We start from the raw sequence: 16373 nt of genomic DNA on the forward strand, positions 1-16373 counted from the left end.
ACAACTGCATCAAAAAGTGGGCAAAGAATATGAACAGACATTTTTCAAAAGAAGACATTCATACAGCCAACAGACACATGAAAAAATGCTCATCATCACTGGCCATCAGAGAAATGCAAATCAAAACCACAATGAGATACCATCTCACACCAGTTAGAATGGCAATCGTTAAAAAGTCAGGAAACAACAGGTGCTGGAGAGGATGTGGAGAAATAGGAACACTTTTATGCTGTTGGTGGGATTGTAAACTAGTTCAACCATTATGGAAAACAGTATGGCGATTCCTAAAAGATCTAGAACTAGAAGTACCATATGACCCAGCCATCCCATTACTGGGTATATACCCAAAGGATTATAAATCATGCCGCTATAAAGACACATGCACAACGTATGTTCATTTCAGCACTATCACAATAGCAAAGACTTGGAATCAACCCAAATGTCCATCAGTGACAGACTGGATTAAGAAAATGTGGCACATACACACCATGGAATACTATGCAGCCATAAAAAGGGATGAATTTGTGTCCTTTGTAGGGACATGGATGCAGCTGGAAACCATCATTCTCAGCAAACTATCACAAGAACAGAAAACCAAACACCGCATGTTCTCACTCATAGGTGGGAACTAAACAATGAGATCACTTGGACTGCGGAAGGGGAACATCACACACCGGGGCCTATTATGGGGAGGAGGAGAGGGGAGGGGTTGCATTGGGAGTTATACCTGATATAAATGACGAGTTGATGGGTGCTGATGAGTTGATGGGTGCAGCACACCAACATGGCACAAGTATACATATGTAACAAACCTGCATGTTGTGCACATGTACCTTAAAACTTAAAGTATAATAATAATTTTAAAAACCTGGGATTGAGTAAAAGAGTGTTACTTAATATCTCTGCTAGGAAGAATGAAGGCTGAGAAACACTTTAGGGAGAGTATCTTGATTAACATGGCTGGCAGTAAATGATATATCCAGGTGATCTCATAGCCAGCACTGCTGTTTGCATTTCTATTAGTTGAGATCAGTATGTCATCTATACCTTTAATAAAGCCTATCACACACCAATACTCTGGATAAGTTACACATGCCTCCAGAAATTTATAGAAAGTTTTGGCTGGCAATTATACTTTACATTTGGAGTACTGGAGGCTTGTGCAACTATTCATTTGTGCAAATATTTATGGGTTGTCAACTGACACCTGAATTGTACATGTACAAATCAAACGAACTAATTAATGCCTATTCAATGGATAATTTATTCTATTTATTTTCATACACATTTTTGATAGACAAGTCTTCCATGCATAATGGAAACAAAGAAAAAATCCTTTATAAATATGAATGAAATGACACCCACCTACCCCTAATATGACAAAACAATGAGACCAAATCTTGATTTCTGACATACATGTCAAGTTACTATTTGCTTAATAGTCCTCCTGTTCCCTGCAGAGGGTTATTTTTTGGAATAGATTTTTTTTTTTTTTTTTTTTTTTTTGAGACGGAGTCTCACTCAGTTGCCCAGGCTGGAGTGCAGTGGCCGGATCTCAGCTCACTGCAAGCTCCGCCTCCCGGGTTCACGCCATTCTCTTGCCTCAGCCTCCAGAGTAGCTGGGACTACAGGCGCCCGCCACCACGCCCGGCTAATTTTTTTTGTATTTTTTAGTAGAGACGGGGTTTCACCATGTTAGCCAGAATGGTCTCGATCTCCTGACCTCGTGATCCGCCCGTCTCGGCCTCCCAAAGTGCTGGGATTACAGGCTTGAGCCACCGCGGAATAGATTCTTGATTAGTTTTTGAGGTTAGGAAGATGAGAATTCACAAAGTAACTGATGACTTTATATGCTGTATGCTGTTTCTAGGACTCCTGAAAGCATTTACAAGCAAATGCTCTCCTCAGTTGTCTGGAGGGCATCTGATTGCCTGTGTTCAAATGTACAAACACAACAAGTAGATTACTTCTTATCTGAGAACGAAATTAAACAATAGAGGGTCCTGAGTCCAAAGCAGTGCATGAGCCCAGGTAGAAAATGTGTCTAGTTGATAATGGAATATTGGAAATCCTCCTGATGAGGAAGTGCCCTTGCTGCACATTACTCAACTCAGAAGATAAACTCTGTGCCTCTGCTGCCATTTATTGTTTTTTAAAACACTATCTGGCTGAAAAAAACTTCTCAGCCAACTGAACTATTACTGCAAGAGCAAACAAGTTCTTGCTGTAGTAGAGCTAATGAGGTCTGAAGGTAGCTTAATTGAGGTAGGTCAGGACCTCTTTGTGGTAATCAGAAAATGAGGCTGGTGGTCAGTCATCCTAGGGACATACCCTCCTCTACCACGTTCTCCTTTTGCCTTTCCCCTCTTGCCTGAGTTTACACAGAAATTAATTCCATAAAACTCCAAGAAACATGAATTTGTATTTTTTTTCATTCTGCATTAGATTCTAGTTTTCTTAACCCTTCTGTTGGTCTTACCCATGAAACACAGAGAGCAAGAATTTCATCCTACTATAATTCTTCTGAGTTTCTCTTCTCTCTCTCTTCTCACCATCCTGCCCAGCACTGGCCCTGGAGGATGAAAACATACCCATGACAGAGCAAGACAAAAATATTATTACTCAGATATTTTTTCCATACACCTTAAACCTATGTTCAGTATTTGATTTTCTTATGTTAGAGGAAGGCCTAGTGAGCCTAAAAAATAGAAGTACAAATTTTCTTTGATTAGGGAGAGAGCCATGTGGTTAACTAGCCACAGCCAGTAGGAGCTTCTCCCATGAAGAGACCAGGTCATCAAGAGACCAACACACCCTGAGTGGATCTTCAGAAAGAAGGCATCCAGAGTAGATACAGGAGAATACTGAAACAGGGAGAAGCTGGAAGCCTGTATGGGGTTGCCGAGCACTAGGACTCCTTTCTGGCCCTGAGTGCTGGTAGGGAAGGGATGAAAAACATAGGCATGTAGTGACCTACTCTTGCCACAGACTTTCAGGATCCTACCTGCAGGATAACCCACAATCCCCGTGGGCATTTGAGTTGGCAGGGAGAACTGCCCAGAGAGTTGGCAGAGACAGAATTCCAGTCTGTGCAAGGCCCCAAGGGTTTGGCATGGGAAAGGCTGCAGTGGAGTATGGCCATGGATGCTCATTCCTCCAAAGCTTGTCACACTCCTCTAGGTGACTTTAGCCTTAGTTAGCAGTGGGACCTGGAGAGAGCAGAGCTCTCTTGCCTGCGGGACAAGGCAAGTCTGATCTGAACGCACCCCTGTCTGCCAGCCTCTCCCAGGGTCTCCACTTGGCCTCACCACCTTGCAGTGCAGTCTCAGCTCTCCTGCCAAAATACTTGCCAGTGGCTGCTGCCATAGCTCTTTTTCTGGCAGCCCCTGCCATCGAGCACTTTTGCAGGTAGACCCTTGCAGGTGTGCACCTGCCTGCAGCCTCTCCCAATGGCACGCACTTGCCTGCATCCCCTGGCCTGCAGCCTCTCAACATGAATAGGAAGACCCACCATCGCCCACCCAGTGCACATGAGCACTGGGGACACCAGTCATCCCATTGGTGTGCACTTGCCAGGGCCCTCACTTGCCACCCCACCAGTGGGTGAGCCGCTTGTGCACCCTCACCCACAGCCCCCCAGCCGCAGCCAGCACATACTCATGTGCCCCCCTGCCACCCTGCTGTTTGAGCATGTAGCCCAGGAGTGCTGAGCTGAACCTTGGCCCTTTGAAAGCATCTACAAACAAAGTCAATCAACTAAACAAAACTTATATCACATTTAAATCATCAAAGCATCAAAGAATATGAAAGCAAAAGCCCTATTCAAAGGATAGCAACTTCAAAGATTAAGGGAACATAGGCCAACACAGAGAAAGAACCAGGGAAAGAATTCTGGTAACTCTAAAGGCCAGAATGTCTTCTTACCTACCAATGACTGCACCAGCTCCTCAGCAATGATTCTTAACCAGATTGAAATGGCTAAAATGGCAGATAAAGAATTCAGAATCTGATGGCAAGGAAGCTCAATGAGATACTGAAGAAGGTTGAAACAGTTCAAGGAAAGCAGTAAAATGATGCAAGAGTTGAAAGACGACATAGTCATTTTAAGAACGAACCAAACTGAACTTCTGGAAATAAAAAATTCACTAGAGGAATTTCTTTTTTCAAAATATTTAGGTTCAAGGGTACATGTGCAGGTTTGTTACATAGGTAAACTTGAGTCATGGGAATTTATGGATTATTTTATCACCAAGGTACTATGCCTAGTACCCGATAGTTAATTTTTTTGATCCTCTCCCTCTTCACATCCTTGACCTTCTAGTAGGCCCCAGTATCTGTTGTTCCCTTCTGTGTGTCTATGTATTTTCACCATTTAGCTCCCACTTATAGGTGAGAACATGTGGTCTTCTGTTTCTGCATTAGTTTGCTAAGAATAATGGCCTCTAGCTCCATTCATGTTTCTGCAAAGGACATGATCTCATGATATCATTTTTGATGGCTTTCTTTTTATGGCTGTGTAGAATTCCATGGTGTATATGTATGACATTTTCATTATCCAGTATACCATTGATGGGCATTTGGGTTGATTCCATGTCTTTGTTATTGTGAATAGTGCTGCAGTGAACACATGTGTTTTTATGGTAGAACAATGTATATACCTTTCGGTATATACCCAGTAGTAGGATTAATGGGTTGAATGGTTTTTCTGTTTTTAGCCCTTTGAGGAATCACTACACTGCTTTCTGCAATGGTTGAACTAATTTACACGCCCACCAACAGTGCATTAGAATTCCCCTTTCTCCACAACCTCGCCAGCATCTGTTCTTTTTTGACTTTTTAATAATAGCCATTTAGACGGGTGGGAGATGGCATCCCTTTGTGGTTTTGACTCACATTTCCCTAAAGATCAGTGATATTGAGCTTTTATTTTATATGCTTGTTGACCACCTGTATGTCTTCTTTTGAGAAGGGTCTGTTCCTGTCTTTTGCCCATCTTTTAATGGTTTTCATTTTTTTGTAGATTTGTTTAGCATGGAAGAAAATATCTACAAAGCATACATCAGACAAAAGTCATTCTATGAGGCCAGCATCATCCTTATGACAAAACCTGGCAGAGATACAATATATTCCTGATGAAACTAGCAGGCCAATATTCCTGATAAAAATAGATGAAAAAATCCTTAACAAAATACTAGCAAACTTAATCCAGCAGTACATCAAAGAGCTAATCCCCCATAAGCAAGTTGGCTTTATGTTCCTGGGATGCAAGGATGGTTCAACATACACAAATCAACAAATGTAATTCATCTGTTAAACAGAACTAAAAGCAAAGACCATGTGACCATCTCAGTAGAGACAGAAAAGCCTTTTAATATCATTCAACATCCTTTTATGTTAAAAACACTCAATAAACTAGGCATTGAAGGATTATACTTCAAAATAATAAGAGCTGTCTATGAGAAACCCACAGCCAACATTGTACTGAATGGACAAAAGCTAGAAGCATTCCTTTTGAGAACTGAAACAAAGCAAGGCTATTCACTTCCACCACTCTTATTCTGCATAGTATTGGAAGTCCCAGCCAGAGCGTCAAGCAAGAGAAAGAAATAAAAGGCATCCAAATAGGAAGAGAGGAAGTTAAACTATCCCTGTTTCCAGATGACATGTTTCTGTACCTAGAAAATCCCATAGTCTTTGCCTATAGGCTCCTAGATCTGATAAGGAATTTCAGCAAACATTTAAGACAAATTGATGTACAAAAATCAGTAGCATTGGCTGGGCACGGTGGCTCAAGCCTGTAATCCCAGCACTTTGGGAGGCCGAGACGGGCGGATCACGAGGTCAGGAGATCGAGACCATTCTGGCTAACGTGGTGAAACCCCGTCTCTACTAAAAAATACAAAAAACTAGCTGGGTGAGGTGGCGGGCGCCTGTAGTCCCAGCTACGTGGGAGGCTGAGGCAGGAAAATGGCATAAACCTGGGAGGCGGAGCTTGCAGTGAGCTGAGATCTGGCCACTGCACCCAGCCCGGGTGACAGAGCAAGACTCTGTCTCAAAAAAAAAAAAAAAAAAATTCAGTAGCATTTCTACATATCAATAACATCAAAGCTGAGAGCCACATCAAGAACTCATTCCCAGTCACAATAGTTACAAAAAGCATAAAATACCTACTATTACAGTTAATTGTGCAGGTGAAGGATCTCTATAATGAGAATTACAAAGCACTGCTGAAAGAAACCAGAGAGGACACAAACGGGAAAATATTTCATGCTCATGGATAGGAAGAATCAATTTTGTTAAAATGACCTGCCCAAAGCAATTCAGAGATTCAACATTATTCCTATCAAACCACCAACATCGTTCTTCTCAGAATTAGGGAAACTATTTGAAAATTAATATAAAACAAACAAAAAAGAATGCAAAGAGCCAAAGCAATCCTAAACAAAAACAACAAAACCAGAGGCATCACATCACCTGATTTCAAACTATATTACAAGGCTACAGTAACCAAAGCAGCATGTTACTGGTACAAATAGACCAATGGAACAGGTTAGAGAAACCAGAAACAAAGCCACACACCTACAACCATCTGATCTTTGACAAAGTCAAAAATAAAAAGGAGTGGGCAAAATAATCCTTATTCAATACACAATGCTGGGATAACTGGCTAACCATACCCAGCAGATTGAAACTGGACCCCTTCCTTTCATTATACACAAAAATCAATTCAAAATAAATTAAACACTTAAACATGATACTATAACTAAAACTATAAAAATCCTAGAATAAAACCTAGGAAATACCATTCTGGACATAGGCCTTGGGAAATATTTCATGATGAAATCTCCAAAAGCCATTGCAACAAAAACAAAAATATACAAGTAGTACCTAATTAAACTAAAGACCTTCAGCACAGCAAAAGAAGCTATCAATAGAGTGACTAGATAACATACAGAATGGGAGCAAATACTTCCAAACTGTGGACCTGACAAATGTCTAATATCCAGAATCTATAAGCAGCTTAAATCAACATGGAAAACACATAACTCCATTAAAAATGGGCAAAGGACATAAAGATATCATTCTCAAAAGAAGACATATACGTGGCCAACAAGCATATAGAATAATGTTCAACATTATTAATCATTAGAGAAATGCAAATCAAAACCTCAATGAGATATCATCTCATACCAGTCAGAATGACTATTACTAAAAAAATCAAAAAATTACAGATGCTGGCGAGGTTGCAGAGAAAATGGAACATTTATACACTGTTGGTGGGGATGTAAATTAGTGCAGCCACTGTGGAAAGAAGTTTGGATATTTCTCACAGAACTTAAAACAGAGCTATCCATTGACCCAGCAATCCTATTACTGTATACCCAAAGGAGTATAAATCATTCTACCAAAAAGACACATACACTTGTATGTTCATTGCAGCACTATTTACAATAGCAAAGACATGAAATAAACCAAGGTGCCCTTCAACAGTGGACTGGTTAAAGAAAATGTGGTACATACATATCATGGAGTGCTGTGTAGCCATAAAAAGAACAAAATCATGTCCTTTGCAGCTACATGGATGTGACTTGAGGTCATTATCCTAGGTGAATTAATGCATGAACAGAAAACCAAAACCATCTCTTCTCACATACAAGTGGGAGAATACACATGGATACACTTTGAATACACATGGATACAAAGATAGGAACAGCAGACACTCAGGCCTACTTGAAGGGGCATTGTGGGAAGAGTATGGGGTTCAAAAAACTACCTATTTGTTACTATGCTGTATTAATTCATTTTCACATTGCTGTAAAGAAATAATCGTTCTGCAGGCTGTACAGGAACCATGATGCTGGCATCGGATTGGCTTCTGGGAAGGCCTCAGGAAACTTACAATCATTGTGGAAGGTGAAGATGGAGAAGGCACATCAGATGTCCAGAGCAGGACTAATAGAGACAGAGGTAGGCAGTGCCATACATTTTTAGACAACTAGACTTCGTGAGAACTCACTCATTATCATGAGAACAGCATCAAGAGGATGGTTCTAAACTACGCGTAAGAAATCTGTCCCTGTGATCCAGTCACCTCCCACCAAGTTCCACCTTCGATAATGGGGATTATATTTCAACATGAGATTTGGGCAGGAAATATATGCTCACTACCGGGATGATGAAATAATTTGTCCCCCAAACCCCAGTGACAGCAATTTACTCATGTAAGAAACCTGCACATGTACCACCTGAAATTAAAATAAAAGTTCAGAAAAGAAAAAGTAACCAAAGAATTCAAAAACAGTTTGATTTTTACCTTTATTTTAGGCCAAAATTCAAGTATTTTTGCTGTTTCAATAAGGGAAAATGTTGAGTTCAAAACCGATCATGTCAAATAAAAAGAAGTTAAAGAGTTTTTAACCCAAAGTCAAAACAAAAACAAAAACAGGGCTTAGCTTAGGCCTTTTTAGGATTAGAGCTGCAGGAGTGGTCCTACATTTTTCTTATGGCACCTGCCTCGTGAGGGAGGGAAAAATATAAATATGCCTTTTCCATTAGAACCAAAAATCAGTAGCTCTTTTAATTAATGCTGAAGAAAGGAAGGGGAAAATAAAGTGCAAAGGAGTCACAGGCCTTTTGGGAGGCTCATATTTTCTTGTTCCTTGTCCTTTCTATGTTACACCATTGGGTTTCTAAGTAAGGCCTATGGTCAAAAGAATGTATCCTTTGCTGCTTCTGAGGTAGGAATCAGTGAGAGTTTTCTTCCATTAGGCAGCTTCCCTAAGCCTTGCCTTTATATTTATGTATTCATTGTATATATTTGAAACTAAAATATCAAAACATTAAAATTATTATTTCATGTTGAAATAGGAACTTCTTATATGAATCAGAAAATTTATCATTTAAATTGACTGAAGACCATGCTTTAATCTAAACCACTAAATATCCTAATAATTTTCCATTGGAAATCATGCTAAGTTGCGCTATCCCAACATTGTTCTAAAAGCAATCTAGTGGACCAGGACACATGTATTATTAGTCTCTTATTGTACCTGTAGACATTTTTGAAAAACTCTAGATAACAATATGCTTTGCTACCATGTGGTTTCTGGATGAGTTTCCCTGGTGAGCTAAGTTAGACTACATAGTATCTATATCTATATCTATATCTATATCTATATCTATATCTATATCTATATATATCTCTCTTTCTCTTTCTCTCTTTCTCTTTCTCTCTTCCTCTTTACCTCTCTCTCTCCCCTCTCTCTTTTTTCTCTTTTGATCTACAAGTAAATCTAAACTTAGTATGAGAGCGCCAAAATTAGCACCAAGGAATTTCTTACTATATCCTACCTCTGGTATCAAGGGAAGAGTATGAGAAGGTCTGAAAGAATTATTTTCTGGTATCTAAATAATAAGTGCTCTAGTCTGTCTATCCTAGGCTTTGTTTTGTTTTGTTTTGTTTTGTTTTTGTTTTTGTTTTTGTTTTGCAACTGGAAATCCTAGAAGGATTTAATTTCTAACCTCTCTTAACATGTAATTTTTTGGAAGACAGTTAAAACCTCAAGAAGGAAAGAGAAAGAGAAGTTGTGCCCCTAGCATAATTTGCCCTATCCCCCAAAATTCTGTGAATCAGATATCTCAGATATTAAATATCACTTTCTGTTGGTGAGGGTTGAGTGCTGGGCAGATAAAAGAAGTAAAGAGAAATCTGGAGATTTTCCTAAATGTCAATATCTATCAGTTTACCTGGATCACATTTGTTCATACATTTTGTGGTGAGTTCTAATAGTTAATCTGATGTCACTTTGTGAAGTTAAAGCAATGTGTGAGTGTTTGAGAATGACAGTGGTGGGGAAAGCAAAGGCAGCAATGGTAATGTTAAATGATGCCAATTTGACTGTCAGGCCATATTTGTAGTGGTTGGGTGCTGCACTACCGACAGAGAGAGATTAGTCTTGAATGTCAACTGGACCACATATTATCTATGTTAGTCTGAAGAATTAATTATCTGTGTCTTAGAGGATTTGTATGAATATTAAGTGAATTAATACACACAAATTATAATAGAACTTGACACATTTTAGGACTAAGTTCGTTAATTGTTATATTAGTAATATTCATTATTATAGAAAATAATTCCTAGCTTAAATCTTCCTCTGTAAAACTTGTCTAATTACTCAATTGCCCCCAATATTTATCTTTCTAAGAATGCTGTTGGTATTTAGTGAATGTACTATTCATTTGGAACTCCTTGTTTTGTGTTATAAGTTTTGCATCACCATTTCCTGGCCTACTTTCCCCACAGCACATAATCTATCTTATACTTTGATGATGATGATGATGATGCTACTGATGAGAACCTATGGCCAAAATAAACAACAGATTCTAAAGCCAAGTGTGAAAGTCATATTTTGATGTGGCGAAACATGTGGACAATGGCTTGGCGGATTTCCTTTGTCTTGGCACTATAAATGAGAGGGTTGAGCACGGGAGGCACAAATAGGTACACATTTGACATGAGGACATGTATGTAGTGTGGGACATGCTTCCCAAAGCGGTGCACTGTGGAGACCCCAGTCATTGGCACATAAAACGCAAGTACAGCCAGGATATGTGACACACATGTGTTGAGAGCTTTGAGAGATTCCTCACGGGAAGCAATGGCCATGACAGAATGCAGAATGAGCACATAGGAGAGGAAGATAAAAAACAGGTCCATGCCAAAGGTGGATACAAGAACAAAGAGTCCATAGATGCTGTTGATAGTGATATCAGCACAGGCAAGCCTCATCACGTCTGGGTGCAGGCAGTAGGAGTGAGAAAGAACATTGGATCTGCAGATAGGCAGCCTCTTAATAAGAAAGGGAAGAGGGAAGAGGGTGATGAAGCTTCGAGCAGCTGCACCTAAACCTATTGCAGCAATGACTTCAGTGGTGAGCACAGTGGCATAGTGCAAGGGGTCACAAATGGCCACATAGCGGTCAAAACTCATGGCCAGCAGAATACCTGATTCCATCATGGAGAAGAAGTGAATAAGAAACATCTGAATTAGACAGGCATCAAAAGCGATGTTGCGGGCATTGAGGCCGAAGGTTCGGAGTACAGTGGGCAGTGTGGCCATGGATATAGCCACATCACTGAAGGACAACATGGATAGAAAGTAGTACATGGGCTCATGGAGGCTGGGCTGCACTCGCACAGCCTGCAGGATCACTGTATTTCCCCCAAGGGCCACAGCGTACATCACACAGAGGGGCCCCACCAGCCAGGAGTGAGAGCTCTCCAGACCAGGGATACCAGTCAGGAGGAAGAATGCAGGGTGAGTGACATTGAACGACCCCATAGCAGAACAAACTTAGGGTACTTTTCAGGGTCAGATCTTCTGACTTGGAGAATTCTAACAGTTGCACTTGCTGGAGGATAAGAAATCAGGAAATAAGAGACAAAGCGATGATGTCGACATAAATGGAAACTGATGCATTCATGAAATCACTGCTTTTGAGATGATGCAGGCAAACTTTTCTTCGTATTTTATGATGATCAGGCTGCAGGCTGAGCTAATATTTCCCTCTGTTTTATGAAGAAGGGAGACATTGACAAATACTTCAATAATAGAAATTAGTTAAAAGGAAAATGTTTAAACTACATTTCTACAACTTTCATGTATTTCGGAGGCATCATTCAATAGAAATATGCTAACTACAATTCACACCACCAGAGAAGAAAGCACGAGTTTGTGTTATCAATAGCACTTGGAAATATTTAAATATTTTCTTAAAAACATTGCTTAATTCACATGTGTCCCTAATTAATGAGAGAAATTCCCAGAGCAGGTTTGTATCATGTCATGTGCTTGGATGGAGAGGGAAAAGGACAGTAGGGTGTGGAGGTCATTGACTGCCTCTGGGCATCAGCTTTTCATTGGCAGAGTTACTGCAAAAAAGCAACAACAGAAACAACATGTATTTGTGCAAAGGCACAAGGCTGTATCTGTTTCTGGAAAAATTATGCATTTGTCCCTAAATATTCTATAGGTACACTAGCATTCTGTGTGTGAGAGCATTGTTCCAAATACAAACTTACATGCCCTCACATGGTTAGATGTACTCTCAAAATACCCGTTAGTCACAAGGACACATTAATGTACCTTCACAACAGCTAGTAAAAAAGTTCATTCATACTCTAACAAGATGCTCATTCACATACTCTCTCCATATCTCATAAAGTCACTCTTGGTATGCAAATATATTCACACAGTCCCTCTTGATCTTTATACCATTTAACATGCACATCTTGTCCTCATACTCTCAGTCTGCACTGACATATATGCAGCATTTATACATACATACACACTCATAGACACATAGATTTGTATACTCACACAATCCTTCTATCTACATGCTTGGGGACTGCCCACTGATATCAATCCACTAATCCACACAGGCACTTTTTAAACCCTTAATGTCTTGTATTTATTCACTATTTTTCTTATGCTTGCACTCACATATTATTTCCTACAGCCATTTCTCTGTCACAGTGATTGTATTGTTTAATCTGTTTTTGACACACTTGTGTGTGTCAAAGCTTCAGTATTTCCAATGGCCTTATATTTACTAAATATAATATAGTAATATAGTAATAATATTTAAGAAGACTGAGAATTCACCATGCAATCTCAGAGGGAAAATGGAAGTGACTTCCTAAGATTCTCATTTTATGTTAAGCCATTTAACAATCTGGTCCTAACATCCACTCATGGCAGATGAGGATACAGAAGGCTAGGCTTTTCACTAAGCAGACTTTTCAAGCTAATAGGGTGCATGAGGTATCTAAAAGTAACAGAGGTTGTGGAATGTGGTGCAATGCCACATTGTCACCCCAGGAAGCATTTAAAAAATTTCCCCAGCAATACATAACTCACAGGTACTATGGTTTCCAGCAAGGCAGTGGCGGCCCCTCCATGTTTATACTGAGTTTGTCCCTTCTGGTCTTAGAAAGCAGTCTGCACATGCCTGTGTCTCCTCAAGAACTCTGATTCCTTGGGATCCAGGACTGATGTTTGTCTCTTATTTCTCCTGTTTGACTACACTCTCATTCTTCACATAAAGTCTTGTAGAAAGACATCACAATACATAGAAGAGAACCAAGCCAATGTAAAAGTAACAGAAAGAGAAGGGAGAAGAAAACAGGCTGAAAGCAGGATTTTGTTCAGGGCAAAGTCAAAGCCATTCTGGGTCTGGGTACTTATGTTTTAGTATTTGTAGAAGAAAGACTGCCTGACTGTTCCAGAATTACATCAATTCCCATACCTTGGGGATTGCTAACTTTGTGGGTTGTCTGGACAGATAGGAATAAAGTAATACTGAGAAAGAAAATGAATACTTATTGAACACACATGATGTGCCAAGTACTCTGCAAAGAACTTTACATTTATTTTCTCATTTAATACTTAACAGATATGGACACTGAAACCCAGTGAGGTGAACTTTCCTCACAGTTTGTGGAGATCAGGTGATAAAACCTCAATTTAAAGACTTTTAAGACTCTCTTCTCTCTCTCTCTCTTTTTCTTTTCTTTTTTTTTTTTTCACTTTAATTTCTGGGATACATGTGCAGAGCATGCAGGTCATGTCCTTTGCAGGGACATGGATGAGGCTGGAAGCCATCATTCTCAACAAATTAACACAGGAACAGAAAACCAGACACTGCAGGCTCTCACTCACAAGTGGGAGTTGAACAATGACTCTCTTCTCTCTTACCAAGGTCTTTGAAGCATCATTAAGGCATTGGAGAGGAAGTTTAAAAGGAAAATAGAGGAATGCATTTCTGAACAAAGATTTCACAGGTACCCTTAAACAAAGAAAGTGAGTGGCTAAAGGCAGATACATAGGAAAAAATTATACTAAAGTACCTGTCTCCAAGGCCGAACACAAATTCTCCTATTCCTGGAACCGAGAAGCTTGACATTTCTGAAGTCATATAAGAATCAGGCAGTTTAGAAGAAAGGACCCTGAGGGTGTCAGGAGTCCTGACCCTGGCTCTGGAAGGTACTGGCTATATGAGTGTAGAAAATTCCATTTCTTTTTCTAGACCTATGTATTTTATTTATTTATTTATTTATTTATTTATTTTATTTATTTACTTGAGAATGAGTCTTGCTCCATCGTCCAGGGTGGAGTGCAGTGGTACAATCTTGGCTCACTGCAACCTCTGCCTTCCAGGTTCAGGCGATTCTCGTGCCCCATCCTCCTGAGTAGCTGGGATTACAGGCGCCTGCCACCATGCCTGGCTAATTTTTGTATTTTTAGTAGAGACAAGGTTTCACCATGTTGGCCAGACTGGTCTCGAACTACTGACCTCAGGTGATCTGCCCACCTCAGTCTCCCAAAAGTGCTGGGATTATAGGCATGAGTCACCGTGCCTGGTGTATGTCTTATTTTTAAGGATATTCTCTGAGACCCTTTATGGCTGTGATGTTCTTTTACTTTATTTTGCTTTTTAATCAAGAAAAGACTGCCTGTGAGAGTTTGCTATGGTGCTGTTATGGGGGCAGAAAGAAGGTAGAGAGATACTAGAGGAATGTACAGAAAGGCTGTCTAAAGACCATAGTTTTCAATCTATATCATGGATAATAAAGAATGAAAATTGTTAGCTGTTCATTGTTCATCTAAAGTTTAGCTGATTTCTCCTTTTAATATCCTGGAGACTTTTACATATTTTGTTATCACTGAATTCATAAGGGAAGAGTAAAATTAAACCACATGTGCTTCAGCTGTTTGTCATGGGTTAGGTTGTGACCACTTCCCTTCTAGATTCCTGAACTGTTCCTGTATCCCGAGGCCTGCTTCCCTTTCTGAATTTGCAGCAGTGTTAATGAGCCACAGAAACTTTGCCCTTTGAAACTTGGAGTCACAGAGAAATTGACTATGGCAAGTAAGAACTCTAGAGAAGTACAATGAATTGCTTGGGGTTATAAAATCAGTACATGGCAGTGCCAGAACAAGAACCCCGAGTCCAGAGATCTTTCCTGCTCCTTTGCTCATTCTACTAAGATGCTTCTATCAGATACCCTCCACCAGTCTCTTCCACTTCCCCTCACCATACCCCTTGCCCAGTCTAATGCTTTCATGGAGCAGGCTTCAGGAGAATCAGCTGGCTTATTCCTACAGGGTTTCAGAACTCACCAGAAGAGAGACTGATGAGCCACCCACAGAACAAGTTCTTCCCTCTCTCTGCTGAAGTGAATTCATGCCTGCCACTTTTATGTCTCATGATAGGCCCTGGGATAGAGGGCAGTGATGCTGACTTTGTGTCTGAAAATTCTTCAGGGAGGTTTTAGTCTCCTGAGGTCCGTAATAACTACTGAGAATAAAGCATGTGCTCTTTTAGCTGAAAAAGAACTTAGCAATCTGTCAGACCAATTCTCTAGAACTTAGCAATCTGTCAGACCAATTCTCTACCCCACTCAAAACATCTTCTAGTGATAGACAGGCAATCGCTATAAGAGAGGAGCTCATTACCTCCTAAGAGATTCTAGGTTTATGTGATATGATGACCAAGCCCATCAATTGAGGTGCAATCAGAAACTGACTAGTTTTTCTCTTCTTGTCTCTTTAAATATATTGAGTGGGGCTGGTTCTCCTTTTATATTCCTGTACAAAAACTCTGTTCTTTAAATTTTCTGGTCACATTCAGATAATAAAATACCTTCTGGTGAATAACTAGAATGTTTAGTCTGGAATAATAGTCAAACTTTCCAGCATTCAGAGCTGTATCCTTTCTTCTTCTTTCATCCTTCATGTGCTAACTCTGATTTCTGGCTTCTCCTCCCAGAGAGAGATGGGGAAATGGAAAGTTCACAATTAATTAGTGCTGCAGTTAGTTGTTATCATGTTAACTGGGTCTCTTACATGTATAAAGCTGACTCTTTCTTATATTTACTTTCATAGGTTATTCTTAGAAGCTTCTTATTTTTCACTTGTTCTCCACTTGGTTTAAGCTAAAATATTCTGTGTGGTTGCTTGTAACTCCTTCTACAACCTCTTGTGGAACCTTGCAGTCTTTTGGATAGGACATAAGACAACATCATGCCAGCTCTCTCTAACTTGTACCCCATTCAAGAAATGATCAGGCTTTTACAACAAATGCCCTACTTCACTGCAACAATAGTCTTTCCGTCAATGTTGCTATCAGAGCAGAAAGGTACATTTATCAATGTTAGTTTATTCATTTAGATTAATATCTACTAGGTGTGGATCATATTAAGTGACTCTGTTGGCTTCACACGGGTCAGTCACCATCTAACCTAGGAACAAAAATTAGGGTTCAGTTATGGTCTAGTCAGAATATAAGAAACATACCAGCTCTTTTAAT

The 16373-nt window shown here is 39.8% G+C and overlaps 1 protein-coding gene across 1 annotated transcript; it reads right to left on the reverse strand.

Annotated features, from left to right (window-relative positions):
- Positions 1–10357: 10357 nt before the first annotated feature.
- Positions 10358–11419, reverse strand: LOC112607339 (olfactory receptor 51I2). Its single transcript, XM_025358462.1, has one exon. The coding sequence runs from the start codon at positions 11342–11344 to the stop codon at positions 10406–10408; it is 939 nt and encodes a 312-aa protein (XP_025214247.1). The 5' UTR covers positions 11345–11419; the 3' UTR covers positions 10358–10405.
- Positions 11420–16373: the final 4954 nt, after the last annotated feature.

Source organism: Theropithecus gelada, chromosome 14 (genome assembly GCF_003255815.1).
Source record: "Theropithecus gelada isolate Dixy chromosome 14, Tgel_1.0, whole genome shotgun sequence".
In the NCBI taxonomy this organism is placed as follows: domain Eukaryota; kingdom Metazoa; phylum Chordata; class Mammalia; order Primates; family Cercopithecidae; genus Theropithecus; species Theropithecus gelada.